Source organism: Canis aureus, chromosome 30 (assembly GCF_053574225.1).
Source record: "Canis aureus isolate CA01 chromosome 30, VMU_Caureus_v.1.0, whole genome shotgun sequence".
NCBI lineage: Eukaryota > Metazoa > Chordata > Mammalia > Carnivora > Canidae > Canis > Canis aureus.
The window spans coordinates 19,321,243-19,345,671 of record NC_135640.1 but is presented as its reverse complement, the minus strand read 5'-3'; the positions used below and the strand labels follow the sequence as shown (position 1 = coordinate 19,345,671).

The 24,429-nt window shown below is 37.2% G+C and overlaps 1 protein-coding gene across 3 annotated transcripts; it reads right to left on the bottom strand.

Annotated features, from left to right (window-relative positions):
- Positions 1-356: 356 nt before the first annotated feature.
- On the bottom strand, positions 357-21,750 carry CHODL (chondrolectin). Of its 3 annotated transcripts, XM_077878864.1 has the most exons (7): positions 21,617-21,750; positions 9,859-10,168; positions 9,188-9,345; positions 5,776-5,862; positions 3,629-3,731; positions 1,877-1,955; positions 438-576 (listed from the first exon to the last, which is right to left on the bottom strand). In XM_077878864.1, the coding sequence occupies exons 1-7, from the start codon at positions 21,693-21,695 to the stop codon at positions 574-576; spliced, it is 819 nt and encodes a 272-aa protein (XP_077734990.1). In that variant the 5' UTR covers positions 21,696-21,750; the 3' UTR covers positions 438-573. The 3 variants fall into 3 exon arrangements, with proteins under 3 accessions (XP_077734989.1, XP_077734991.1, XP_077734990.1); XM_077878863.1 differs by lacking the exon at positions 1,877-1,955 and having other exon boundaries at positions 357-576; XM_077878865.1 differs by lacking the exons at positions 1,877-1,955; positions 21,617-21,750 and adding an exon at positions 21,122-21,533 and having other exon boundaries at positions 357-576.
- Positions 21,751-24,429: the final 2,679 nt, after the last annotated feature.

Genomic DNA, 24,429 nt, shown 5'->3' with positions numbered 1-24,429 from the left:
ACAGCATGTATTGAAAAATGAAACACCATAAAAATAAATATTAGAACAGTCCATTTTTATCAAACACTTATGTAAAGGTAAAATAGTTTTGCACACTGTAAATTTTAGTACAATTTACATTACATTAACTAGATTACAACTTATGAAAAGTGACAGAAACAAAAATAACTGCTTCCAACACATATAGTTAGTTCTCTGATGTGTTGACGGCAATTTCATCTGCACAGTCCATTCCATGTACTTGGAAGTTTGGGTGCATCCTTTAGCGAAATAAGCATGTCTCACTCATTAGCACAGCGTATTTTGTAAATGAATTAACAGACATATAAAAATTATTTTAATATTTGCCTCAAGGGGGAGCTTACAGTTCATCTTGCAGACCCTTTGAGATTTCAAGCCATTCCAAGCTAATGTTCTGATGCCTGCCATTCCTGATGCAGATCCAGAATTTGACAATTTTATTTTCGGTTTTGGAGCAAGTCAGTGAATTTTTATACTTCCATGCCACTTTCTTTTCTGGTGCTTTTTGAAATCCACAATGTGGACTGGGTTGGGCTAGTTTTTGTTCTTCCTTTACTGAAAAACATAAGAAGAAGTAAGTTCAACATCTGAGCCCTTTTTATGGAAATAGGCATGTTTGGGGCCAAATGGAGATATCTCAGACCCTTTCTTCTCTCACCAGCATATCTACAAAAAATTCTAGATTATTCCAGTATGTGAAGATGGTAAACAGGTCATGTGAAATGATGAAAAAAATAAAATTGATCCCTGTTTGACCGTTCTTAGTTTAAAATCAGACACATTCAGACACACACAGGCAAATGTGTCTAACATAATACCAAAAACATTCATTATAATCACCCATAAATCTTCATTTTATTTGATCAGTGATTTTTGAAATTTTGCTTTTTGGATATTCTTCCATTCACATATGCTATATTTAATGCCAAATCATCAAAATAGTGCTTTTGTCCTAAGTATGAGGACCTTCCTAATCCCCTCCTTCCCTCGGTTTTACTGTTTTATAGTAAACTCACTTAGTCCCTGAAAGCTTGGTTTTGCTTCAGTTTCTTCAACCAATGTAGTTCAAAGTAGATTCAGGCCTGGGTAACTTAGTTCCCAGAGATCTGAGAGTGAACTTCCCCCTTGTCAGATGTAGAATCCGAGCTCACACTTCCAGCCCCTGTAGAGCGCTGGCTGTCTTCTCACTCTCTTTCCATAAAATGGCCACTTCTCAGGCTCCTGCATAAATGCCTGTTTTAGAGTTTAAGCAAGTCCTTCTCTACCAGGCTACTTATCAAGACCTAGATTCCTGAGTCCAGTTTCCTGAGAATGAGCCCTCACCTGGACCACGTAACCACTTCCGGTTCCTGCAACCAGGGTCCTGCACTTTTGGCCTCCCACAGATTGTCCCTTTATGGGCATCTGACATCTGCCCCACACCCTGTGAGTGTCCCATTCTGTCCATTCTCAGTCTACCAAGAGTGGCAGAAGTCCTTCCAAGACAGAAAAGAACTCTTCCTAACAAGCCTGAGCAATACAATTCTATAATGTTACTTACTTGACTTCCATTTAACTGTGAATTTGTTATTAATAAAATATGCCCAAATTATATGTTTTGGAGATTTGCTTCCAAAAAAAAGTAAGACCAACACATCTTTATCTACAAAGTCATCTAACATGAATGAAAAATAAATCAAGCAAAGTTTATGAAAAACAAGAAATGTTTTCAGATGGTAAATAAAAGGTGGTTAAGTTATTAATATAACTTAAACTTTTGTGTAGCATTAGTATTTTATTTCAGAGTTACTATTGGTTAAGGAAATAAGTCATTATTTTGAATATGACATGGAATGACATAAGCCATTATGTGTACCAGATTGGAATTTAAACTTTCTGCAAGGCACTCAGATGATAATGGAGTTGAGTCTTTGGTGAAGTTTCTCCTTGCTTTCCTGGAAGAAAGGAAAAGGGGACCATCTAAGAATGAATGAATTAAGCACTACAGCTAATTCTGGCATGTGGAGGTACTCAAGTCTGGTTTATTTTCTCACTCTGAGAATTTCAAACAAGTGAGAGCTCCACAGATCTTCAAAGTGTAAAAATCTGGAAGACTTTTATCTTAATAGAATCTCCACAATAATACACTATTTGGAAGAAGAAAAACAAACTTTAGAGAAAACTCAGTTACTGGCACTTTAGTCATTTTTATTTTAGAAATGACAACGTCTACATATTTTTAAAATTGTTTTTTTCAAGCTCATTTGTTATTTACAGCTCTTCCCTTAACAGTTTGCTGAATTAAGGGAGGATTTATATCACATCCTCTCTCTACTTCTCTGCTTTTCAAAATGACTAATCATCTTTCCATCTACAGTCTTAGGAATTAAGGGAAGAAACGAGATATTTACTCTCATCGTTTTTCTGTACAAAACATTACAAAAAAAAGTTTAACTGTGTTTCCCATATGTATTAGAAAACCCAGAGAACACAAAGTGTAGTATTAATTTGCCATGCTTACTTATCATTATTTGAAATGTCTTATTTAAATAGCTCGTACAGCATGCTTTGTGTCCTCCTTTAAACAATTTATGTGAACCATTTAGAGTTTACATCTATTTCATGTTTTTTTGTCTTCCTGGGGCTTTTTTTCCCTAGTGAATTCTATTATGGTTTATTTCAGAAACAGATGAAGATAGACTCAAATCAAAAGAGAAATATGCAGGCCCTTCTCTGATGGAGGCACTCAGTTTTTGTTTAAAATACTGACAAAGATCCCTGTTCAGGTACCAAAAAGTGAAATAGAAATGAAATGAAACAAAATACTGACAAAGATGGCTAGTTTATTCCAGCAAATATGCTCTCATTTAAATGCAGCATCCTTTTTCTTTTAATACATATATTTCATATACTTTTTAATTGATAAATTGACACACATGAAAAAATTTCACCTCTAACTCAAGGGTATGATTAAACAGATAAAAAAAGGATACTCCCAAGAATCTTGCTGTTAAGATATACCATTTTGTTTGAGGCTGCCTACTAAAAGTGACCTGTTTTTGCCATTGGACTTTATTTCCTATACTCAAAAGACCCTTTGGAAATAAACAAAAGCCTACCTAGTACTTAAAATTTTAAATAAATATTACAGAGTGCACCCAAAAATCAAGTCTTGCATACAGCACCCAAAAATCAAGTCTTGACATATACAGGTCAAGATGGAAAGCTTTAGCACTAATGCTTATACATAATAAACAGGAGACAGTATAGTATAGTTACATACATTGTCAGCCTGAAAGGATTCAATATCAGATGCACACCATACACACACTAGCTATGAGACCCAAAGCAAATTGTGTAACCCATCTAAGACTCCATCTTCTCAACTGAAACACAAAAACAAGTGGGTACCTACACCATCCGACTTGTGAATATTAAGTGAGATAATTCATGAATCCTATAAACAAAGCCTGTCTCATTAAATTGTATATACTGGATTTAAACTGACAGATAATGAAAATCAGAACGTTTTTAAGGAAAATTATAATTTAATACTAATATTTTTAATGAGTTCTGGAAAACCTACATAAAAGTTTTCAAGTTGTCTCTACATATATGAATTATTTACCTTTTATGCAGCATCTGGAAACAGCAAGTTCCAAAAGCAACCAGGATCAATAAAAGCAGTGGGATTGTTGGTATAACAACATAAATTAGATTGGGAATTATGCCTATAAAAGTAAAACAGTCTTAGTATAAAGAGACGGCTGAGGCAAAATTCTAACACTAAAATTATATAAACATTTTCCAAAACTTTAAAATAGAATTATTACAAATAAATGAATTCCAAGAAATCTTATTCCCCAAATATTGAATAATCTAATGAAATAATATATATTTGTTTGATAAAAATTAAGAACAAAATCTCACTTCACTGGTTGCCATGCTCCAGTTCAATGTCCATATTTCTAAAGCTATTATTTAAATCTGCAATTTAGATAGGGGCTAGTTTTCACAACATATTAATAATCTTAGCTATCTTACTTCATTAATCCTTCTCAGTTATTACTTAGAGAAACAAGCACTGATTATTAAAATAATTGTTGATTTATTGGTTACATAATTATCTTAACCAATAAGGTCAATGCCTTGATGATATGCAAGACTCTCAGGGATTAAATCAAAATATTAAATATTAGTAAACATTAACTAATGATACAGTCATAACCCAGAGACACAAGATTCCAGAAGCATAAAGATTTGATCTTAATTAAATTCTAAAATGAATAACTTTTTTAATCCTGCTTCATCACACTTGATAATGCTAGGTATTCTTAGTAAAATAAAAAACTGCCACATTTAAGTCCCATACAGATTAAAATCACTTTATTAAACATTTTTTCAGAGTCATAAAAGGGAAAATATTCCTCATGTAATTATTTACTAATATTTTTAATTGGCTTTATATGTTCTGACTGGTTTTAAAATCAAGCACCTGAAAAGTAACACACACTAAGGTTTAATATCATGTCCATACAAGAAAAGCAAATTGAAAAACTATACATTTAGTTAGCAAATCAAAAGCTGTCGGCATTACCAATCTAAATTATTCTAGTCAGTGACCAGATTTGGATCAAACTATTCATTTAATTGTACATCATGTCCTTTGTTAACAAAAGATATATAAACTGAGGTCTTAGTGATGGGGTATTTTGGAGATAACTTGCTATGCTTTCACCTTTTCTTGAGCCCTCAATACATGACTTCAGGGATTTTAAGAATTCAGGAAATATTTTCATTCCTTTTCAAAATACCATGATGATCCCTTATATATAATAGTAAATAAAAAGAGAAAATATTTCCTACTCTTTCGTGGATTTTGGATCACCTGTGGAAAGATTCTGCGACTTTGAGTCTTTGGCTCAATCTTCACAAATCAACTAGGATAAATCAAGATTTCTGTCCAATTGTCACAGGACCATCCTAAAAGGAGTGCCTAACTAATACTAATAGCAATTTCTGATCGGGACTTACAATTCCAATCAGGGAATGTGCAGTTGCACTGGGATTTCATTATTTCTTTTGACAGGGGCAGCTGAGTTGACAGCTGATTGTATGCATTCTTTCCACCCTCCTCACTAGTGATGTCACCTTGTTAGGCTAAAATCAGCCAAATGGGAGTACACACCACCACAGGACTCTGCAAAGGATACAATTCAGGCTTTTCCCCTTATACCCATTTCCACATCAGTCACTCCCTAAACATTTACCAGCACACCACTGTTGGCAGGCCGCTGAATGTGCCAATTTACGTCATAATGCCCATGTGTTGTTGAATTCAGGTTTCCATGTAGATTGTGTAGTTTATGGCTAGTTATGTCTACTTAAAGTGAAAAATAAGAAGGAAACAAAATAGATTCTTTTGTTCAGAAACTAGTTTAGGGGACACCTGAGTGGCTCAGTTGGTTAAGCATCTGCCTTCAGTTCAGGTCATTATCTTAGTCTTGGGTGTCTGCTTCTCCCTCCCCCTCTCCCTCTGCCTTTCCTTCTGCTTGTGCGTGCTCTCTCTCTCTCTCTCTCTCAAATAAATAAATAAAATCTTAAAAAGAAAAACTAGCTTAGCATTATCTGTTCTAACGTAGTTCAAAAGTAAAGTTCCCTAGGCCCAATTTAGTGTACCAAGCAACAAGAAAAATTAGTGCCAACATGAAGCAGAGTTTAAAATTACAGGTTCTGCTCTTTGACAGAAGGGTTAGAAACACGTGAATTCATTACCTGCTTCAGTAACAACCACATTTTGATGGGTATCTCCTGGTTGATTTGTAAAATAAGTCTTTTCTATAGGAGAAGTTGGATTAATCTCTGTAAATAATAAGTATAAGCATCATATATAATGATAAAAAAGAGAAATACAAACATAGATGAAACTAAAAGTCTATGAATAAAAGAGAAATACAAACATAGATGAAAATAAAAGTCTATGAATAATGTAAATACCATAGTTTTGATTTCTGAACCATTTCAGATAAAAGTTATATTTTGAATTTAATTTTACATGAAATTATTCAACTGTGAAGTCATCACTTAGTTATCTTTGAATAAAGTATCCACTTGGTGAATCTTGCAACTCAGATCTTGGTGAATCCTTGCAACACCCAACTGTATTTAGAAATCAATAGCATGTCTATACTGATGACACTCAGCAGATGACTACATGGATTGCATTTGGAATTGATGATTCAAGTAACAACGTGCTAAAACATATTTCTGTCCTAGAAAAACAATGACATAGTTAGATTTGCTTTCCAGGAGTGGCTATTTCTTTAAAAAAAATAATAATAAATTAAGGCTTGTAAAGTTATTTCTTTCCCTGGTTTTATGAGACAAGATATCTTCAGTGGTCATGCAATTAAAAAATGTCCAAATTTCTTACCATGATCTGGTACCGCTGTGCTGCCTATTTTTTTCCCCAAGGGCTCTATTTGTTAAATTAATAGTTCAGTGAAAGTAAATTGAATTAGTAAGAAAAAAGAACCCTGTAACTTATCTTCATTTGCTTCAAAATATAATTCTCTGCTTATGTTTGTCATTTGATGGAAAGAAAAAAAAACATATGCAGCATTTTGTATTAGTGTAGAATGTTAAATCATTTTTAATATTATGTTGGCTACTCTAATTTGGCCACATAGTCTTTCTTTATTGAAAGTTTATCATACACCATCCTGTAATAATATTTATTATTTTCTTCTACACATATGTCACTCTAACACTTTAATAGCCTCCTGTAGGTTTTACAGTCCTACCCTACGCTCATTTTTCTACAGAACTTAGGCATTCTATGCTTGTTGCTGCTCAGCTGGTGTTTGCTGAACAAATAATACAGATATTATGTATTTTACCAACACAGAACTGGTTATTCTTAAAAATTATCTTAATAATCTTTAAATTGATGTGATTTCTGATAAATAATATTATAGAAATTTAATCCCATATACACTATTTTTAATGTCTTAAGAACAAGAGTGCATAATGCAATTTTAATAAATATAAAAATTAGTTTCTGAAGTATCCCCATAAAAATGTCTTAGGATAACACTGATAGAAACAAAGAATAGATATGTAACTCATACATAATAATAAAAAATGGAGAAAAGGATGAGCAAGTCAGTGAGTTATTCAGTTTCTTCATACTTAGGTTAATTGTTTACTACTTCAGATATCATTAGTCATATTATTAGATGGTATGTAGGAGGCAGGAGGAGGAGATTAAGTTCAAACCACACAGCACTTCTGGTAATTGGAGAATAAAGTTCAAAATAATTGGTGTTTTAAATCATAAATTTTAATAAATACCACTGCTTACTCCTCCAAACCCCTCACCACCAAAAACTAATCAGCCTCCTCTTAAAGAGCACTGACTATATAAGCAAGAAATTTATTCAAACCAGCATCCTCCATAAATAAAACACTAAGCTCAAGGAAGGTTGACAAATAGAAAATAAATAAAGATGAAACTATCTAAATTAAAATAAAGAATAAAATTCAACTATCTTAATAAGACTATAAATATAGTTACATATTTATAACTATAAAACTGAACATGTCCATCAAAAACAAAAAATATATAAAGGAATCTTATTGACAAAGTATAGATTATTTGAAGATAAAGGTAGAATGTAGAATTAAAAAACAATTTTTTATCTTAAATGCTCTTCCATGAGTAATAGGAATCTAGATTACTTACACAAAACAAGTAAACAAGATTCTGGATTTGACAGGGCCCTGAATAATTTGGTAAGTATGAATGCAAAATAAAAATAAAATAAACCAATATATGAAGGGTCAAACAGTTTACTTAAAAGCTAAAGAAAGGGGAAAGAAATACTAAGACTACTCTATAACATACTTTCTTTCATTCAATAGTTTCAAGTACATAGTATCAACAACTTAAAATATCAGAGAATTTCAATTTTATGTTTTTCCAAGAAAAAAAAATAAAGACAAAGAACATAAGTGCATAACAGATTTGGCTTTGCAAAGGCTTCTAGGAGGGTAATGATGGATTTAGGGCTTTAAAGAATAAACTCACCAGGGATATAGCAAGCTGACTAATATACCAAAAAGCAGGATAAACATAAGAGAAAGGTAAATCTAATCCAAATAATCCCTTGTGCTTTAAGGTCTTCTGAGAAAGGAATCATGTAATTTCAAGAGAATAATGGAAATAGCAGTACTTGATTATAATTGCCTTCCATGAACACATTATGAGGTCAAGTAGACAGCCCCTCAGAAGACTTAAAATGACACTTCCCAACACTGAGGATGAGAAAAAAAAAAAAAAAAAAAAAACATCTCAAAGCCTAAATGTCTAGTTTGATTTTATTAGGTGAATAAACAAATTAGTTCACGTAGTTTTGATTAGTCTCTACTTTTGGTCAAATATTAATTTAGTTGAGCTGTCCTCTTCAAAGTAATTCAAATTTACTATGTCAACAGGAAACCCCACCAAGTATAGCTCAGGTCAATGCAATCTTCCCATGCTGCACAGGGCAAGAAGTTGGAGACTTCAAACAAAAAGCTAACCAAGGGGACATATTCCAAAGAATGACAAATAGGAAGACCATGAACATGCCCCTACTTTTTTTCCACCGTGGCCAGTGAGCTATAACCAGTCTGACTGTCCTGGAGGAGCACATGCGAAGTAACATGCCAACAAACAATAAGCTAAGGTTCTAGGAGGGAGTTGCTTTGTTCCCTTAAGTGCACTAGATAGTCATCCAAAGATCTGTTGCTCACATGTGTAAAACTCTAGGTGCTTTGGTGACTTTTACCTACTTCGCACACGTTACACTAAATATTTACAGTATTTTAAAATAGATTATTCTTTATAAAATCTCTTTACAAAAACAAAATTTGACCTTAAGGTTATAAATATTATTTTCTCTTAAAGACAGCTCTCCACATGTGTGTAGTTCCTTCCTTGTACTTAACTGATCGGGCAGTTTGCTCTATAGCATAAAGTATATTTCAGTTCATGAGGGATATGACAAGCTGCAAAGTCATTCTATGTTTCAAAGCAGAGAAACAAAAGGAGCCAAAGGCAACGAAACCTGAATATAAATAGTAAAGATAAAAATGTAAGCAAATATGCACAAAATCTGCTATACCTACTTACTGTTCTTCCTACCTGGTTCATACTTGCAGATGTAATTGTGCTTCATGTTGCACCTGTCATCATTCCACTGGTAAAGGTAGGGACCGCCAAGACCTGGATTGGCTGTTGGCTGATGATACATCACAACACACTTCTCACTTCCACAGGAAGGTTCATCAGTATACCAGTTTCTATAAAAAGAGCAACAGGAACACCTCAAAGTGATTTCTTTTTTTTTTTTTTTAATTTCATTTACTTATTCATGAGAGGCACACAGAGAGAGAGAGAGGCAGAGACACAGGCAGAGGGAGAAGCAGGCTCTGTGCAGGGAGCCTGACATGGGACTCGATCCCGGGTCTCCAGGATTACACCCTGGGTGGATGGCGGCGCTAAACCACTGAGCCACCCCAGCTGCCCCAAAGTGATTTCATTCATTCTACTATTTTGTTTTGTTTACTGTTTCAAGTTTTTTTTTTTTTTTTAATTCCAATTAGTCAACCTATAGTGTAATACTAGTTTCAGGTAGAATTTAGTGATTCATCACTTACATGTAACACCCAGTGCTCGTGACAAGTGCCCTCCTTATAATCCCCTTCACCCATTTAGCCTATTCTACTCTGACATCCTCTCCAGGCAACCTGAAATCTCCCTTCTCCCTTTTGAGTCTCCCAGAGAACATCCAACTCTGCAGGATCCCTACTCACCGGTACTGGGAACTGCTTCCGTCAGACCACTGGTAGAGATCTGGGCAGGCACCAGATGTTTGCCCCTCTCCATTTCTCCAAAGCCCTATCCAGAAATCACCATCAGAAATCCCCGTTCCTGGTTTTGTCAGGTTTTGCAACATACTTTCTATTAACTTCTGTTCTGCTTCATTGTCCAGGCTGAGAAGGGCTCCCCCCTCACTCTCACAAGCCAGGCGTGCCTCCTGGAAGCTCACTCGGCTGGACAGTTCATGGAAGTAGGCCATTTTGTAGCAGGGATGCTTGAGGTCAGCGAAGCACACCTTTTGGCCTGAAAAAAAAGAATCTAGGTGTTGATTATCTGAACTATATTTATAATGCTACTATGAATTAAGATTAAAGAACCAATCAAAACAGGATACACTCTCCCAAGAACGATTCTTCCACTAAATCATTTTATGGGGTTTATTTTTTAAGTTATTATTTTCAATTTTTAAAAGCAAATTGATTCCCTAGTAAACCTGTAACATAAACTTTTAAACACCATACTTCAAGAAAATTTTTGTTAAGGGAACTCATGATTCTTCTGGCTTAGATATAAACTACCACAGTAAATAAAAGTAGCTGGAGAAATTTCAGTTATCTAGAGAAAAGAGAGCTAAAAAGTCAAAATTATTAAAGAAAAATAATTCATAAAACAATTTAATTTTTAAAAACAAGTAAAAAAAAGCAATGTATAGAAGGTATGAAAGATATAAGGTGGCAAATTTAAGGTGTAAATATCTTTTATTGTATATACATGAAAGCAGATACATTAAAATCGAAAGTTAATAGAGGCCAGAATGAATGTAATTCCAGTAATAACGTATTAATATAATATGGTATTAGAAGTGACAGGATAGCTTTCTATAGTACTCTAGATTAATCTTTGAAAAAATTCTCATTGCCAATTTTCTGATTTTATAGAACATGGTATGTGTGAGCTCCAGTCGCTCAGCCAATGACTTCTATCCTTTTACATAGACATCTCAAATGAGCTATAAACTCCAAATAAAGTTTTCCAAGTTTGAACTTAGAGAATCAAGATTTTATCTATTTTAGAGAGTGGGAGGGAGAAGGAGAAAGTGAGTGAGTGCACAGGAGTGCAGGGAAGAGGAGCAAGGGGGGAGAGAGAGGGAGGACAGAAAGAACTTCAAGCAGACTCCAGAACCCATGCTCAGGAAGGGGGGACAGGTGGAGGTCATGCTGGATCTCACAACCCTGAGATCATGCCCCCAGCCCAAGCTGAGTTGGACATTCAACCAACTGAGCCATGAAGGCACCACTGAATTTAGGAAATCAAATACTTAAAACAAGCAAATAAAAAAGAAATGCATTTTAAATGTGAAACAAAAATCAGGTAATAAATCAATTGCTAATTATTATCAATCTTTGAAACTTGGGTAGAGATCAGGGTAAACTGAAATTTGGTCAAACCTCTCTTTTAAAAACAGTTGATTGATTAGCTAAAAACAAATTAGATGATATTTATGAGAACAAATTATTTTTCAGCCTTAGAGTCCCGATTTATGTATTAAATGGAGACATTAAATAAAAGGACTTCAAATATAACCTAAAAAATGCCCTATTGGACTAGTTGAAATTAACTCCTTTATGAGTCTAAAAGTAGTAACACTGCATTTCTTTTAAACTTTCCCTAATTTAGGGGCTCCTGGGTGGTTCAGTCAGTTGAGCATCTAACTCTTGATTTCGGTCAGGTCATGATCTCAGGGTCCTGATATCAGGTTTGTCAGATCGAGCCCCACATGGAGCCACCAAGCTCAGTGGGGAGTCTGCTTGAGATTCTCTCTCCCTCCGCCCCTTCTTCTGTTCTGTCTCAAATAAATAAATACAACTTTAAAAGAAAAAAAATAACTTTCCCTAATTTAGAATTTCATTCAATTCAAATCCAAATTCATTTAAATTTACCTTTCCCCATGGTTAATCTTAACGATTGGTAGTTTTACTGCATATTTCTTTAGGAATAAAGACTGGCAGCAACAAAATGTCCAAAATGTATGAATAAATAAAGAGAATAATCAGAATTTGGGAAGGAAATTTAAAATGTAATTTTTATTTATACTTGTATTTTAAGAATTTTTATGAATTACAGCACTTGGTTAAACCACCTATCCTGTATCTCTAAAGATTTTTAAAGTCACTATATTCATATGTGTGTATATATATATGCATATATTTTAAAAATCATACATATATGGCATATATATATATACATATATATACATATACATATATGCCAGAACCCCAAATGAAGCTTAAAATAATTTTGAGACCTCTTAATGGAATATCACCCTTTTTATCAAGTTTCATTGTGCAACATTATTGCTCTACTTCTGCTCTAACAACATCTGTGAAGATTTAAATATACAGGCAACAAAAGTTTGATTTAAAACAATCTCTCAGGGCATCCCGGGTGGCTCAGCGGTTTAGCGCTGCCTTCAGCCCAGGGCCTGATCCTGGAGACCCGGGATCGAGTCCCACATCAGGCTCCCAGCATGGAGCCTGCTTCTCCCTCTGCCTGTGTCTCTGCCTCTCTCTCTCTCTCTCATGAATAAATAAAATCTTTTAAAAATAAATAATAAATAAAATAAAATAAATAAAACAATCTCTCAGAATTGAATTTCACATATGTCTATGTATTGAGCAGAATAACTTTTCCTAATAACTCAGTGACATAACTGCAACTGCAGATGATCACATCAGGTCATAATAGAGACACACCAGGGATATTACACTGTACAGGATTTAACTAACTCTACCAGCAGTGGAATTCCTATTGTTCTATTGTTTACATCCGCCCCCTTATACCACCTGACAAGTAAGCCAATTATACAGAGAAATCTCCAGAACAGCCATCCTGTTTTGTTTTGTTTTTCAGAGCTTCTTTGGTTCACTTCTGATGTCTGCTGTCAACATTAAAAATGCCATGTGTCCCTCTGTCATTATTTCTTATTCCCAACCTGCCCATAGCCTCTATTACTTTTCTCATCTTTTTCCGATTTCAGTTTAGAGTTGGTCTCAGAAAACAGACTACCAATAATTTTATGTAAAATGAAGTCAAATTACTTTGTGCTAAGAAATTAAGGCAGAGCTTTCCTGCTTTCTTAAGATTTGTGTGCATAAAAAAAAAAAAAAAGATTTGTCTGCATAAACATGATTCTTGTTGGATTGGAGTTTTTTTTTACCAAGTATTTAATTTTGTAGCTGATCAAGAAAATTTGTCAGTAGTGGAAGGAGAGGAGTGCTATTATACCCAAAAAATACAACTTCAAGCTTTATACTCTTAATTACAGTACATCACACTGAGTCAACATCGGTATCACATCCATTCTCCCTCAGAATTGGCAATTAATGACCTATGAGGACACTCAGAGTCAGGAGGGAGCAGAAATCAGGAGGCCATTAACCTCACCACAGTGTTTGACTGATAGGCATTCAATATCTTGGCACAAGCTGAGGAGAGTCCTCTAATAAAATAGTTGCAACAAGGCAAGCCAGCCAGCCGGGTGTCCTCTCTGTCTCATTAACTGTGATCTGGACCCGGGAGCAACACACTGTATAATAAGCACAAATTAACGGACTGCCCCTAACTAATTGTTAATGAAAAATAAAACGTTAGTATGAATGACCACAGGAAAATGGAATTAAAGAGACATCAAGAGGACAAATCCGTCTGAAATAAATAATCCTTTAGAGAGAAACATGGAAGTCCCAATGGCTGATTCTAACACAATTATTTATTTTAATTTCTCCTAATTTATTATTAGATTTTGTGATGACTTCATTGTTTAAAATGGTTGTTCCTGATAATATTCTAAAAATGTCATTAAGCCCAGTAAGTTCTGTGCTTGCATTTTTAAAGCAAGCTATTTCCATTTTCTTCTTCTACATCCTTTACATATTTCTAAGTCTCAAAATATATCTCAACTGCATTCCCTTGAGCTTTCAACTTGCTCAATTTTTTTACTCTCAAGAACTCTCAGACTTGAATTTGACTTCAGCATTTCTGAAATATTAAATTATCCACCAACATTGTTTTGCAAGATGTCAAAAGGAGCCAATATTTTTTTTAAATTAGTCAGGCATTTGAACGAGTAAAAATTGTTTATGTAACAAAGCCAGCACACATTCAGAGGGTGCCTACCTATGATTTATATGCCAACAATTTCTGCTCATTATCTTTGATATGTTAAAAATAAATACAACACAGATTTGTTTATGGTAAGGACACAGAAATGATGACAAGAATTAACTCATTTATAAAATTAAGATAGCTCTTTGAATGAAATTCTTAAGAGAACTTTAGTGTAATGGGGAAATTCCTAACATCACCATGTGAGTCTACAGTGAAATAATACTAATAAGAGAAAAACCTAAGGCAGGGACTGTATTTAAAGTAATGACGGATACTGCAGAAGTCCTAGATGATAGCTGGCTGTGGCACTGTCTGTGACAGGCATTCCCCTCTTTGGTTGTAGATGATGGAGTGGTCCAGGGTCATGGTGAGGAGGTAGAGACTATGGTGGCTGCATAGCAGAGGGACTGTCAGGGGATCAGAACAGTGGCCAGTTACCACTAGCACAGGGAGATATTAACTCCAAGGTATTCACTGAATATCAGCTGTGTCCTCAGATTTTGAACTGAAAAGTCACTAGCCGTTCAGATCTAGCAAGGCTGTTTACAGAAAATTATAGATACATTGCCCAGTTTTATTACCATTTATATATACAGTAAGTTAAAGCTGACACTGGATTTCTTCACATCCATTTCTATTTCACTACCAACTACTGCCTTATTGTGCAAATTTGGTCCAAGCTGCAGCAAAATCAGCAGAAGAAGCTACTGAACGCTCACCACCATTTCAGCTGATCACATTTGGCTGTCACGGCAGTGGAACTCCCAACAGCTGGGAAACAAATGTTGCCCTAATTCCCAGAAAAGTTCCATTAATACAGACCTTTTGGAAGCAACTTTCCCCACTTCTGTAAAGTCTAATCTTCCTAGAGAACCATTACAATGACCTCTCTTCTCATTCTGTGAGATCACACGGAGAATCTCCTTTTCTCTGATCTTTAAACGTTACATTCAGACAAAATCTTCCATTGACTATTTTGAACAAGAGGAATTCTAACCTTCCATATACTACATTTACTTGCATCTACTATTCTATTAACCATAAAGTATTTAGATAAATATTGAGATAACCATATAACAGTTACACTAAGGCAAACTTTAACAATAATTAAACATCACCTAGTATTACAGTGACAGACATCCTTTGATTGTTGGCTTATTTATAAGAGTTACAAAAGACTTACCACCTAGGATTCTACACCTATTAATTTTATACACACATGCAATACAGAACTACATACGTATACTTGCACTTTTACTTAGGATAATTCTCAGTACTGCCTACTAAAATAAACATTCCTACCATTGTCACCACTAAGATTCTGCTATTCTACTATTCCCACGAATAGATGGTTTTGTCTTTTGTTATAGTCATGAAAATTCCTTTAGAGCTAACTATTGGCAGTAAATGTTTTTGGCAAGATACAAAAGTGAGGCCAAACTTATTAAGTTATGGCAGTTTACTTTGTTCTTCCTAAATAGAAGGGATCTATGATTCAGTTTTATTTTGCTTATATTTATTAACTTTCTGACAGTTGAGTCCTCTATTAGTAAAGCAATACATTTTTCTTGTACCTTACACTATAGTCATATATTATCAATATTGAGTTGAATTTATACCATAATTTTCAATAAAAGCATAGACCTCTTATGAATTCTTATGATTCAATCATGATCTACTTTTAGTTGCAAAAATAAATAAATAAATAAGTTGGGGGCACCTGTGTGGCTCAGTGGTTGAGATCTGCCTTTGGCTCAGGACGTGATCCCCGGGTCCTGGGATCCAGTCCCGCATCAGGCTCCCCACAGGGAGCCTGCTTCTCCCTCTGCCTATGTCTCTGCCTCTGTCTGTGTCTCTCATGAATAAAAATAAAATATTTTTTTAAAAGTTGTATAAAAGAGAATCTACATGACAAGTCTTCCCCAAACCTGACTGACTGAACTTTGGATATTTTACCAGAATTCCACAAAATAATTTGTTTTTTATCATTCTTTCTTAGTCTCCCCAAAATCACATTGCTAAACGGGCTGGTCCCACATTATACATTGTGACATAAACTCTGACAGCAATGCCAACACTTCTAAACTAAAAAGAAATGCTTTCAAGCAGTGTCCTCCTTTCAGTGTTCAATATTACACCAACTTCTTAAGAATCCTTCTTTATTAAAAAATTAAAACATTCTTTATTATAATAGCTCATTTTTGTAATGTTGATTTTATAGTGCAATTAAATGCATAATGCACTATCATGAGTGTGCTGGGACCTCTTTTCTTGCATTGATAAACAAACTCAAAACTGTAGTTCTGGGTCATTTTGTGGACAGTGGTGGCAGCTGCAAGTCCTATCTTCCCCCCTTGGGAAATACCACAAGCTTTGAGAAGGGAAAGAGACTCATTTTTTTAATTTGCATATTTCAAGCTGAGATCTAAATAACAAATGGCAAACCAAGTACCTGTGTGACTTAAAGGTTAAAGCCTCCATTCAAACTGGCTTTGAATGCCAGAGCTGTCCTTGAACTGTGGGTATGCATGGGGACATGACAAACTTTTCTGGCCAGTTTTCTTACCTAAAAAGGAGTTTTAAAGAAGCACTGATAATCATAACACCAGAAATTTATCAATAGTTTAGCATGAAGGGTCTCATGGCTAGCACAATTTTGGTAAATTAGGAAACTATGTTCTCTCCTGGTGATGTAGGCTCTTCAGCTAGAAAAAGTTGTGTTTCCCTCTAGGTGGGCTTGCATACTGAGCTCCCTCTCAGCTTCTCTGCATGTACTGTCTGTGCATGACCCAATCCGCCTGAATCTGTCCAAACCCCTTAACCCTCCAACAATCCTGTGCTATAGGTCTCATGATGTAGCTCTCATCCGTTTTTTAAAATGAGCAAGGCAACATAGAAAAGTTCAATATTTTGCCAGATTTACACATCTCTTAAGTCAGGGTCTAGAAGCAGGCAGTCTGTCTGGCTCCATAGTCCATGTCTTTACCCAGAGGTTCATGCTGCCTCCATATATGTCCCAAATGTAGTATTTTTTCTAAAGTGAAATATTTTGGTAACAAAGGGATTGATGAATACATGCATGATGCATGTTTTCTATGTTATGATTATCAGAATTGATTTGTTACTGATTAGCATTGCTGGTATATGCAAGGGCTTGTGCATTAAGGGTTTGTTTTTCTAAAAAAACAGAGTCTGTTTTTCTAAGCAGATTGTGGATTTTCTGTTACTGAACACAGAGACATGGGACAAATATTGGAACATCTATCTCATATTTTCAAACCATATCTAGCCTTAACTATTTTTTTATCAAGCCCTTTAATTTTCTAAAGAAAGCAAAGCCCAAATAAATTTTTCCCAATTACAAGGATTGCAACTATAGTCAAATTGTCAGGCATGTTATATTACCAAGTAATATGTTACAATAGTGAAAGAAATAATCTTGCCTGCCAGTTGTGTATTTCCATCCACCTGTATGCCAAGTGCCAGCAAAGAAAGCTGCTATAAAAAGTAAAAATTGTTAGTAAGAACATCAGCTGGATTTCCATTCTAGACCCCATATAATACCACCTCTTTTTTAACATTAATGTAATAGATACTGCTATCCTCAGGAAAAAGAGTCCTAAAACAAAACTATAAAATGATGAAAAATAGCAGTTAAGGAGTAATGGCAATGATAGATGTGTAATTTATTAAATGACTGGTAATAAGATTAATTTGTTCCTTTCCTGCCCAAGAGATACTTAAAGTAATTGCATCTTTGAAAACTGCACTGTCATCACTTTATGCTTTTGATGATGTCATGGAACAGTACTACAGGATGGGGTATGCTCAGCAGATTTTTCCTATCTCCCTTGCTATTACAATAATCTATAGACTACTGGTCAACACACATTAATTTGCATAATTCTGTGGCATCTGCACAATAAAAGAGATGTGTCTAAATCACCCAGTCTCTTAAATAAAATACAGGCCAATTTTTTAAAACTTTTTTTTAAATTTTATTTATTTATTCATGAGAGAGGGGCAGGCAGAGACACAGGCAGAGGGAGAAGCAGGCTCCATGCAGGGAGCCTGACGTGGGACTTGAACCCAGGTCTCCAGGATCGTGCCCTGGGCTAAAGGTGGCATTAAACCGCTGAGCCACCCAGGCTGCCCCAATGCAGGCCAGTTTTAATGAGTTCAAAATAATATGTATTAAAGTTTTCTGCAGAAATTTGGAGGTACCATGACCTAATGACCTTGACCTAATGACCATGACCAATTGACCTAATGCCATTTTGTTGCATAACAAGTTGGGGATCACTGCTGTGAACACTAAAAAGAAAAAGCAAGAGTAAAATACACACACACACACACTACATCAAAACACTTCAAATGCTTAAAAATATCCATATGATCTTCAGATATATCTTCCCATCTTAGAAACCTGAATTTTGAATACCTCTTTTTTTAAAAAAAGATTTTACTTATTTATTTGAGAGGGAGAGGGGGAGGGGGAGAGAGAGGAAGAGAGAGGTGGTGCAGAAGGAGAGAATTTCAAGCAGGCTCCATGCCCAGCACAGAGCCCAGCGCAGAGCTTGATCCCACGACCCTGAAATCACAACCTGAGCTGAAACCAAGAGTCGGATGCTTAACCAGTTGAACCTCCCAGACACCCCTGAACACTTCTTTTTCATATGGACCCAAGTCCCCATAAGTAAAATCCTCTTACCTTTGTCCTAAAGATGTCATTCTCTCCCAGTCAAGTAACAGAATTAAATGGTTGTACTCCCCACAAATATTCTCTACATATCTGTGTTAAAGCAACAAATCAGTGCAAATCTAAGATCCTAAAAGTAGTTCTCAACTTTGACTCATAAATTAATTAAATACTCTTTCATTAAATATTATTTAATTTATTAAATTACTCTCATGGTTATATAATTTATTACATATTTGTGCATCAAAGTAAGCATGACCACTAACCTATAAAAATACTTTCCTGTTAACTAACTAATTAGATGCTATTAACTCTTATGGGGCACATTATGATGATGAAGTTTGAAATGTTATTTCTTGGGACACCCAGGTGGCTCAGGGGTTCAATGTCTACCTTTGGCTCAGGGTGTGATCCCGTGGTCCTGGGATCCAGTCCCACATCCAGCTCCCTGCATGAAACCTGTTTCTCCTCCCTCTTCCTATGTCTCTGCCTCTCTCTGTGTCTCTCACGAATAAATAAATAAAATCTTTAAAAAAATGTTATTTCTTGTTAAAATATTTTTATTTCATTTATAAATAATGCTCTCAAGTTTTAAAATAGTGATGTATTTAAAAGTATTGGAAAGTATCTTATTGAATATTTTGAAGTACTTAAAGGAAGAAAATTTCTATAAAGGATTATTTTGTGAGTTCCTGTCTTTTTTTCTGGGAAAAGTAATTATTTTGGTACACTACATAGAAATTGCAAATAGTTGTACTGATATCTAACAAACAGCAAATGCATTCTATATAAGGATGTTCCTAATAGTGCCCCCAAAGAGCTTGTTTCACTTGATAGACACTTGAGTAAAATTTCGGTCAATGGTCCCCAGTGGCAGGAAAAAGCTGATGCACCACTCAAAACTTAACACTGGTAAGGCAGACATTAGATCTACTATTTCCAGCATGTCATGTTTTGGACTGTCTGTACTCATGCTATTATGGCTAAAATATATTTTTAAAAATTTATCTTTAAAGGATAAAGCCACAAACTTATAATGGTTAAATTTTAATGTGAATTTTTATGGCCAAAGGCAATTAAATTATTCATAAGAAAGCCATAACTAAGTAATTATTTTGATATCAAGTAAACATCATCATTTATGCTAAATCAAATAGATCATGTTCAGTTAATTAGAAATTTTCCAGATGTCACCTACAAGATGCCTATAAATACTTAATAGAAAAACACAACAAAAGGTTTGCAACAATTTACGCAATAGAACAGAAAATAAACATCAATAATTTTTTAAGTTATGTTTTTAGTTTCCATATCATCCTTCTCCTTTGCAAGTTTTATGGCATATAAACAAGAATATACCAAAAGGATACTATTTAAGTATCAATGAAGTGTTTCTGTGAGTTTAAAACACACCATATGCTAAAAGCCTGGTCTCTGCTGCTCATTCATTTGTAAGAGTAATTCTCATAAACACAAAGGCAGTCAAATATGCAATTTACATATTCAGATAGGTCTATAGAGTGAACTTTTTCTTCAAAGCTAAATTAGGGGGAAAGGGATCTAGTGCATAGTTCCTGTAACATCCTTACTTGGTACTCAAAAGTTTTCATTTTATCAATGCAAAGAGCCTGATTTTCTCCCCATGCCCCCCAAATGTAAGCAGCACGCATGTCCTAATGACAGTTCACAGGGTATTTAATTCCAGTGTCTCCAGAGGGCCAAAAAGTTAGCAGAGAGTGATCAATAACTAGACATTTAAGAATTGTATTCTTAAGATGCAGAACATCACATACTGCTGAAGGGAAGATCAACAACAATTAAGCTTCACATGCCAGTTTCCAAAGGTCTGGCTTCAGTACCCATTAAGCTGATACCACTTGTCATTTATCCTTACCTCTAGTGGCACCTGTTCTACAGATGGACAGAATGTGAGAAGGAATTTGCGCTTTTTTACATTTAGAAAAAATCCACACTTAAAACTCACGCCCACACACATTCAACAGATACTTATTGCACCACTTTAATTACCGTTGCAAGAAATTTCAGGGGGGATAGTTACGCTCGGTTTTCACGTGAGGCACTATTCATTCATTCTAAGCTTTTGAGAATCTTCCCTTTTTGTTTTGTTTTGTTTTTTAAGAGACTTTCCCAAAAACTAAGAGAGGGTGAGTGTGATAGGTATTGCTCAACCAGAGAACAGTGAAAGTCGAAGAAAAAGAAAAAAAAGAAAAAACCCAGAGCGAATGCTGGGAAGCTCGCCAATTTGATCCGTTTCCCTGGCACTGCCTCCAGCCCCCTAACTGAGCGCCTACTGTGTGCAGCAACCCGTGGTCATTGCCAGGTGCCCCTCAGCCTACCTGCACCTGACTTGTCTCCGGAGAAGTCCCTACCTTGGAACCAGGTGTGCGTGGGCAAAGGAAAGGAGGCCGCACACAGCGCTCAGCAGTGTCAGGCCGCCGTGAGAACAAGGGCTTTGTGCCCCCGAGTCTGCGAGCGGCCCAGGGGAGCAGCTCTGGCCCCAGGCACCATCCGAGCGGACCCAGCGGGGGACCGAAGTGGAGCCGGGCCAACAGGGGGTGGCATGTCTGCAGGGTTCTCCGGGCTTTAGGTTTCCCGAGCCGGCTGCAGGAGGGTGCCCTGCCCCGTGGCCGACTCCGTCACGAAGCAAAGTGGAAAGGGCTCCTGGAAGACGCTGCGCCGCCGAGGACGCAGCAGAGCGCGCGCCGCAGCTGCCGGACCAGGCACCTCCAAAAAATTTAAACTTTTCTCGGTGCGCGTTTCTGGGGAGCGGGGAAGAAGGCGGAACACGGCGTCTCCCCAGTGTCTGCACCCGCCCCCCGCCGCCCCGTGCCCCCCCCCCCCGGGATCCGCGGCCCCCGACTCACCGCTGACCACGCGGCGGCAGGAAACCCCGGGGCCGCAGAGCAGCGCGGCGCCCAGCAGCAGCGAGAGCGCGCGGCTCATCGCGGCGCGGCGCGGGGGTCGCGGGCAGCCTCGGAGCCCTCTGCCCGCGCCGCCGGAGCTCGAGCCCCCGCCCCCGCCCCCGCCCCCGCCCCCGCCGGGCCCTACTCCCGCCGCCCGAGCCCCGCTGGCCGGGCCCCTGCGCTCATCGCCGTCCGCCCGGCCTCCCGCGCGGGTGTGGGGGCCGCAGCGCACCGGGGCGGGGGCGCGGCGGAGGGGAAACCAAGTCAGAGGGAGGGTCCCGCGGCCGCCCCGGCGGTGCAGCAGGAGCCCCGCTCGGGCCCCACCCGACCCGGTTGCTCCCCGCGGGCCTCGGGCCGGTGCGCCCAGTCCCGGCTCTCGGGCGGCGGCAGGAGCAGGAGCAGGAGCAGGAGCAGGAGCAGCAGCAGGAGCAGCAGCGGCAGCGGCAGCAGCTCTGCGCTGGAGGCGCGCCCTTATATACCCACATCCCGAGGCTCCGGCCCCTCGCTAGCAAGATTTTTTTTAACTACTTCGTCTCTCCCGTTACGCGGAGCATCCCGGCCCCTCCCCTAAAAACTGGAGCCTCTTTGAAGAGAGTGCGCTCAGCAGCCCCACCTCCTCTCTTCTGCCTCCCCAGGTCCCTTCTTTCCATTCGCTAACAGACCCGATACTCATTTGTGTGAAATGTGACAGCTTTGCTATTAAACTCTGGCAAAAGTTGGATCCATTTCGTTTTCTCAAAGATTGATGTCCACGGGGATGCCAAGTTGCAGGGCCTTTCTCTCTTTGTGCTAAATTGCTTGATCATATGCATTGCTAGATGCAGGGCACTAGCCACTATTTAAGATGGATTGGCGACGTGGGAGCCAAAACCTGCTCGGTGAATTCTATGATGTGGCAGGTTTTCCCCCCACCTAGGTTCTGCAAATAGATTACTTCCAAGCAGGTTGTTTGACTAAATGCCACAGGAGCAAACCGAAGAGAGTATCTGAAGCACGGTTTTCCCAACTGATGGTAGCCTCAGAATGCAGCTCCAGAGAAAACCATCAACACAAATATTCTGCATACTTGGGAATTTCCTGGATGTATATGTATGAACTGCTTTACGATCATCTATCCGTGATCTGTAGCTTCCATTAGAAGTAAAGCGTTCTAAAACCTACAAAGACACTTTTCCATAATCTGACTTGGTCTTTATATCAGACCCTCTGAAGATGCTAGAGTTTAACCTGGAGTATGGAAAACAACTTCATAAGATTTTCATCTATACCTAACTTTGTGATAGGAACCCTGAGGATACATTTATAGTGAGCTTCGATCGGATTGGTATTTTCCCATTATGATGCTTTAAATGCACCAGAATTTGTTAAATAGCATCTTTTGTTTTTAACGGGTGGTACATTTTCCTATAACACCTCCCTGTCTTTGGCTTTCACAAGCCACAAGTACACTCTGAACATTTATTGGACTGCTTTCTTGGAAAAAAAGGTAAATCCTGTTACAGTAAGAACAAGTCTTGCAGAATAAGATTTCTAGCACTTAAAAAAGGCCTTAAGGATTATTAAGCCCATCCTACCCAAGAAAGTAGAATTCCACAATAATTATAATAGTATCTATCAGTTTATTTTTCCTTGTATTACCATTAAATTACTAATTTATTACAGGTCCATGGGCAATTAATAAATCTTATGATAGTTATGGATCTTGTGAGTTTTGCTACTGGCTAGATGTCATAAAGAAACAGGCAATGCTGGGCTTTTGAATGGAAATGGAAAATATAAATCCTCAAAGCAATAAAGGTCTATATCTAGCTCAGCCTTGTAAATCATGTCAAAGTGTCCCTGGGTGTGGCTGTGGTCAGAGAGCTGCTGGAGGGGTTCACAGTCCAGTGTGGAGAAAGAAATGTAATAAGGACTGTGCGTGTAAATGCTGTACTGGAAGTCTGAATGGAGTGTCATGGTTAGCATAGAGGAATGAAGAATTATGTGTTTTGGTAGGAATTCTCTAGCCTTTGTCCAGGTTGATAAGCCTCAATGGCTGACTACCTGAGTGCTCCAAATGCTTGCAGAATTAGGATTCTTCATGGGAGCTCCTTTCTCTTTCCGTGCCATCCTATTCCCAGATATGTGTGGGCCCAGAACTATCATGAACAGTTCCCTATTTGGGGAAGAATACCAATGGATTACAATATAAGCACTGGATGTAATTTCCTACTTATCACTACATCCCAATATCCTAAATGGCTTAGATGCCTAAAAAGTCAGCCAGTCCTTGAAGCCACTATTGGCAAGGAGGAGCTCCATGCTGTTAGTACTCCAGAAAATCCAAATTACAGTAATAAGCATATCCTCATACGGTTGTAGAGACTTCTAAAATACGGTTTCCTCTCTTTGGGCTCATATTATATTAGTTCGGGTGGCTGCATCCATTAACTAGGGCTATTTAGCCATTATTCTAGCAGCTACCTTACTTGCTAAGACAACAAGTTATTAAAGGCTCTTTTTAGATGTGATGTTTTTAAAAAGGACTGGCTAACATGACCAGCTTTTTTCTTTGTTTCTCCATCACCAGAAAACATGTAGATGGATCATCATTAAATTTAGAGAGCACATTTTGAGTAGTCATAAATACAGAATTTTTGTGGTATTTGATACTCTCTGGAGAGCATGGTGGGGGTGGGGGGAGGGAAATCTCCCTTAAATAATTTTTTTTTTCATGCAGCAAAGTGGGAGATATCAATTAGAAGTTTTCAAAAAAGTTCCATTTTAAAAAATAC

Excerpts from the sequence above, each read along its gene's own strand:
- CHODL (XM_077878863.1), bottom strand. The coding sequence starts at position 21,695 with ATGAGCCGCGCGCTCTCGCTGCTGCTGGGCGCCGCGCTGCTCTGCGGC. Across the intron at positions 9,346-9,858 it reads GGAAGCAGTTCCCAGTACCG|AAACTGGTATACTGATGAAC; the intron begins GTGAGTAGGGAT and ends CTCTTTTTATAG. Across the intron at positions 577-3,628 it reads TTCCAGATGCTGCATAAAAG|TAAAGGAAGAACAAAAACTA; the intron begins GTAAATAATTCA and ends TATGTTTTTCAG.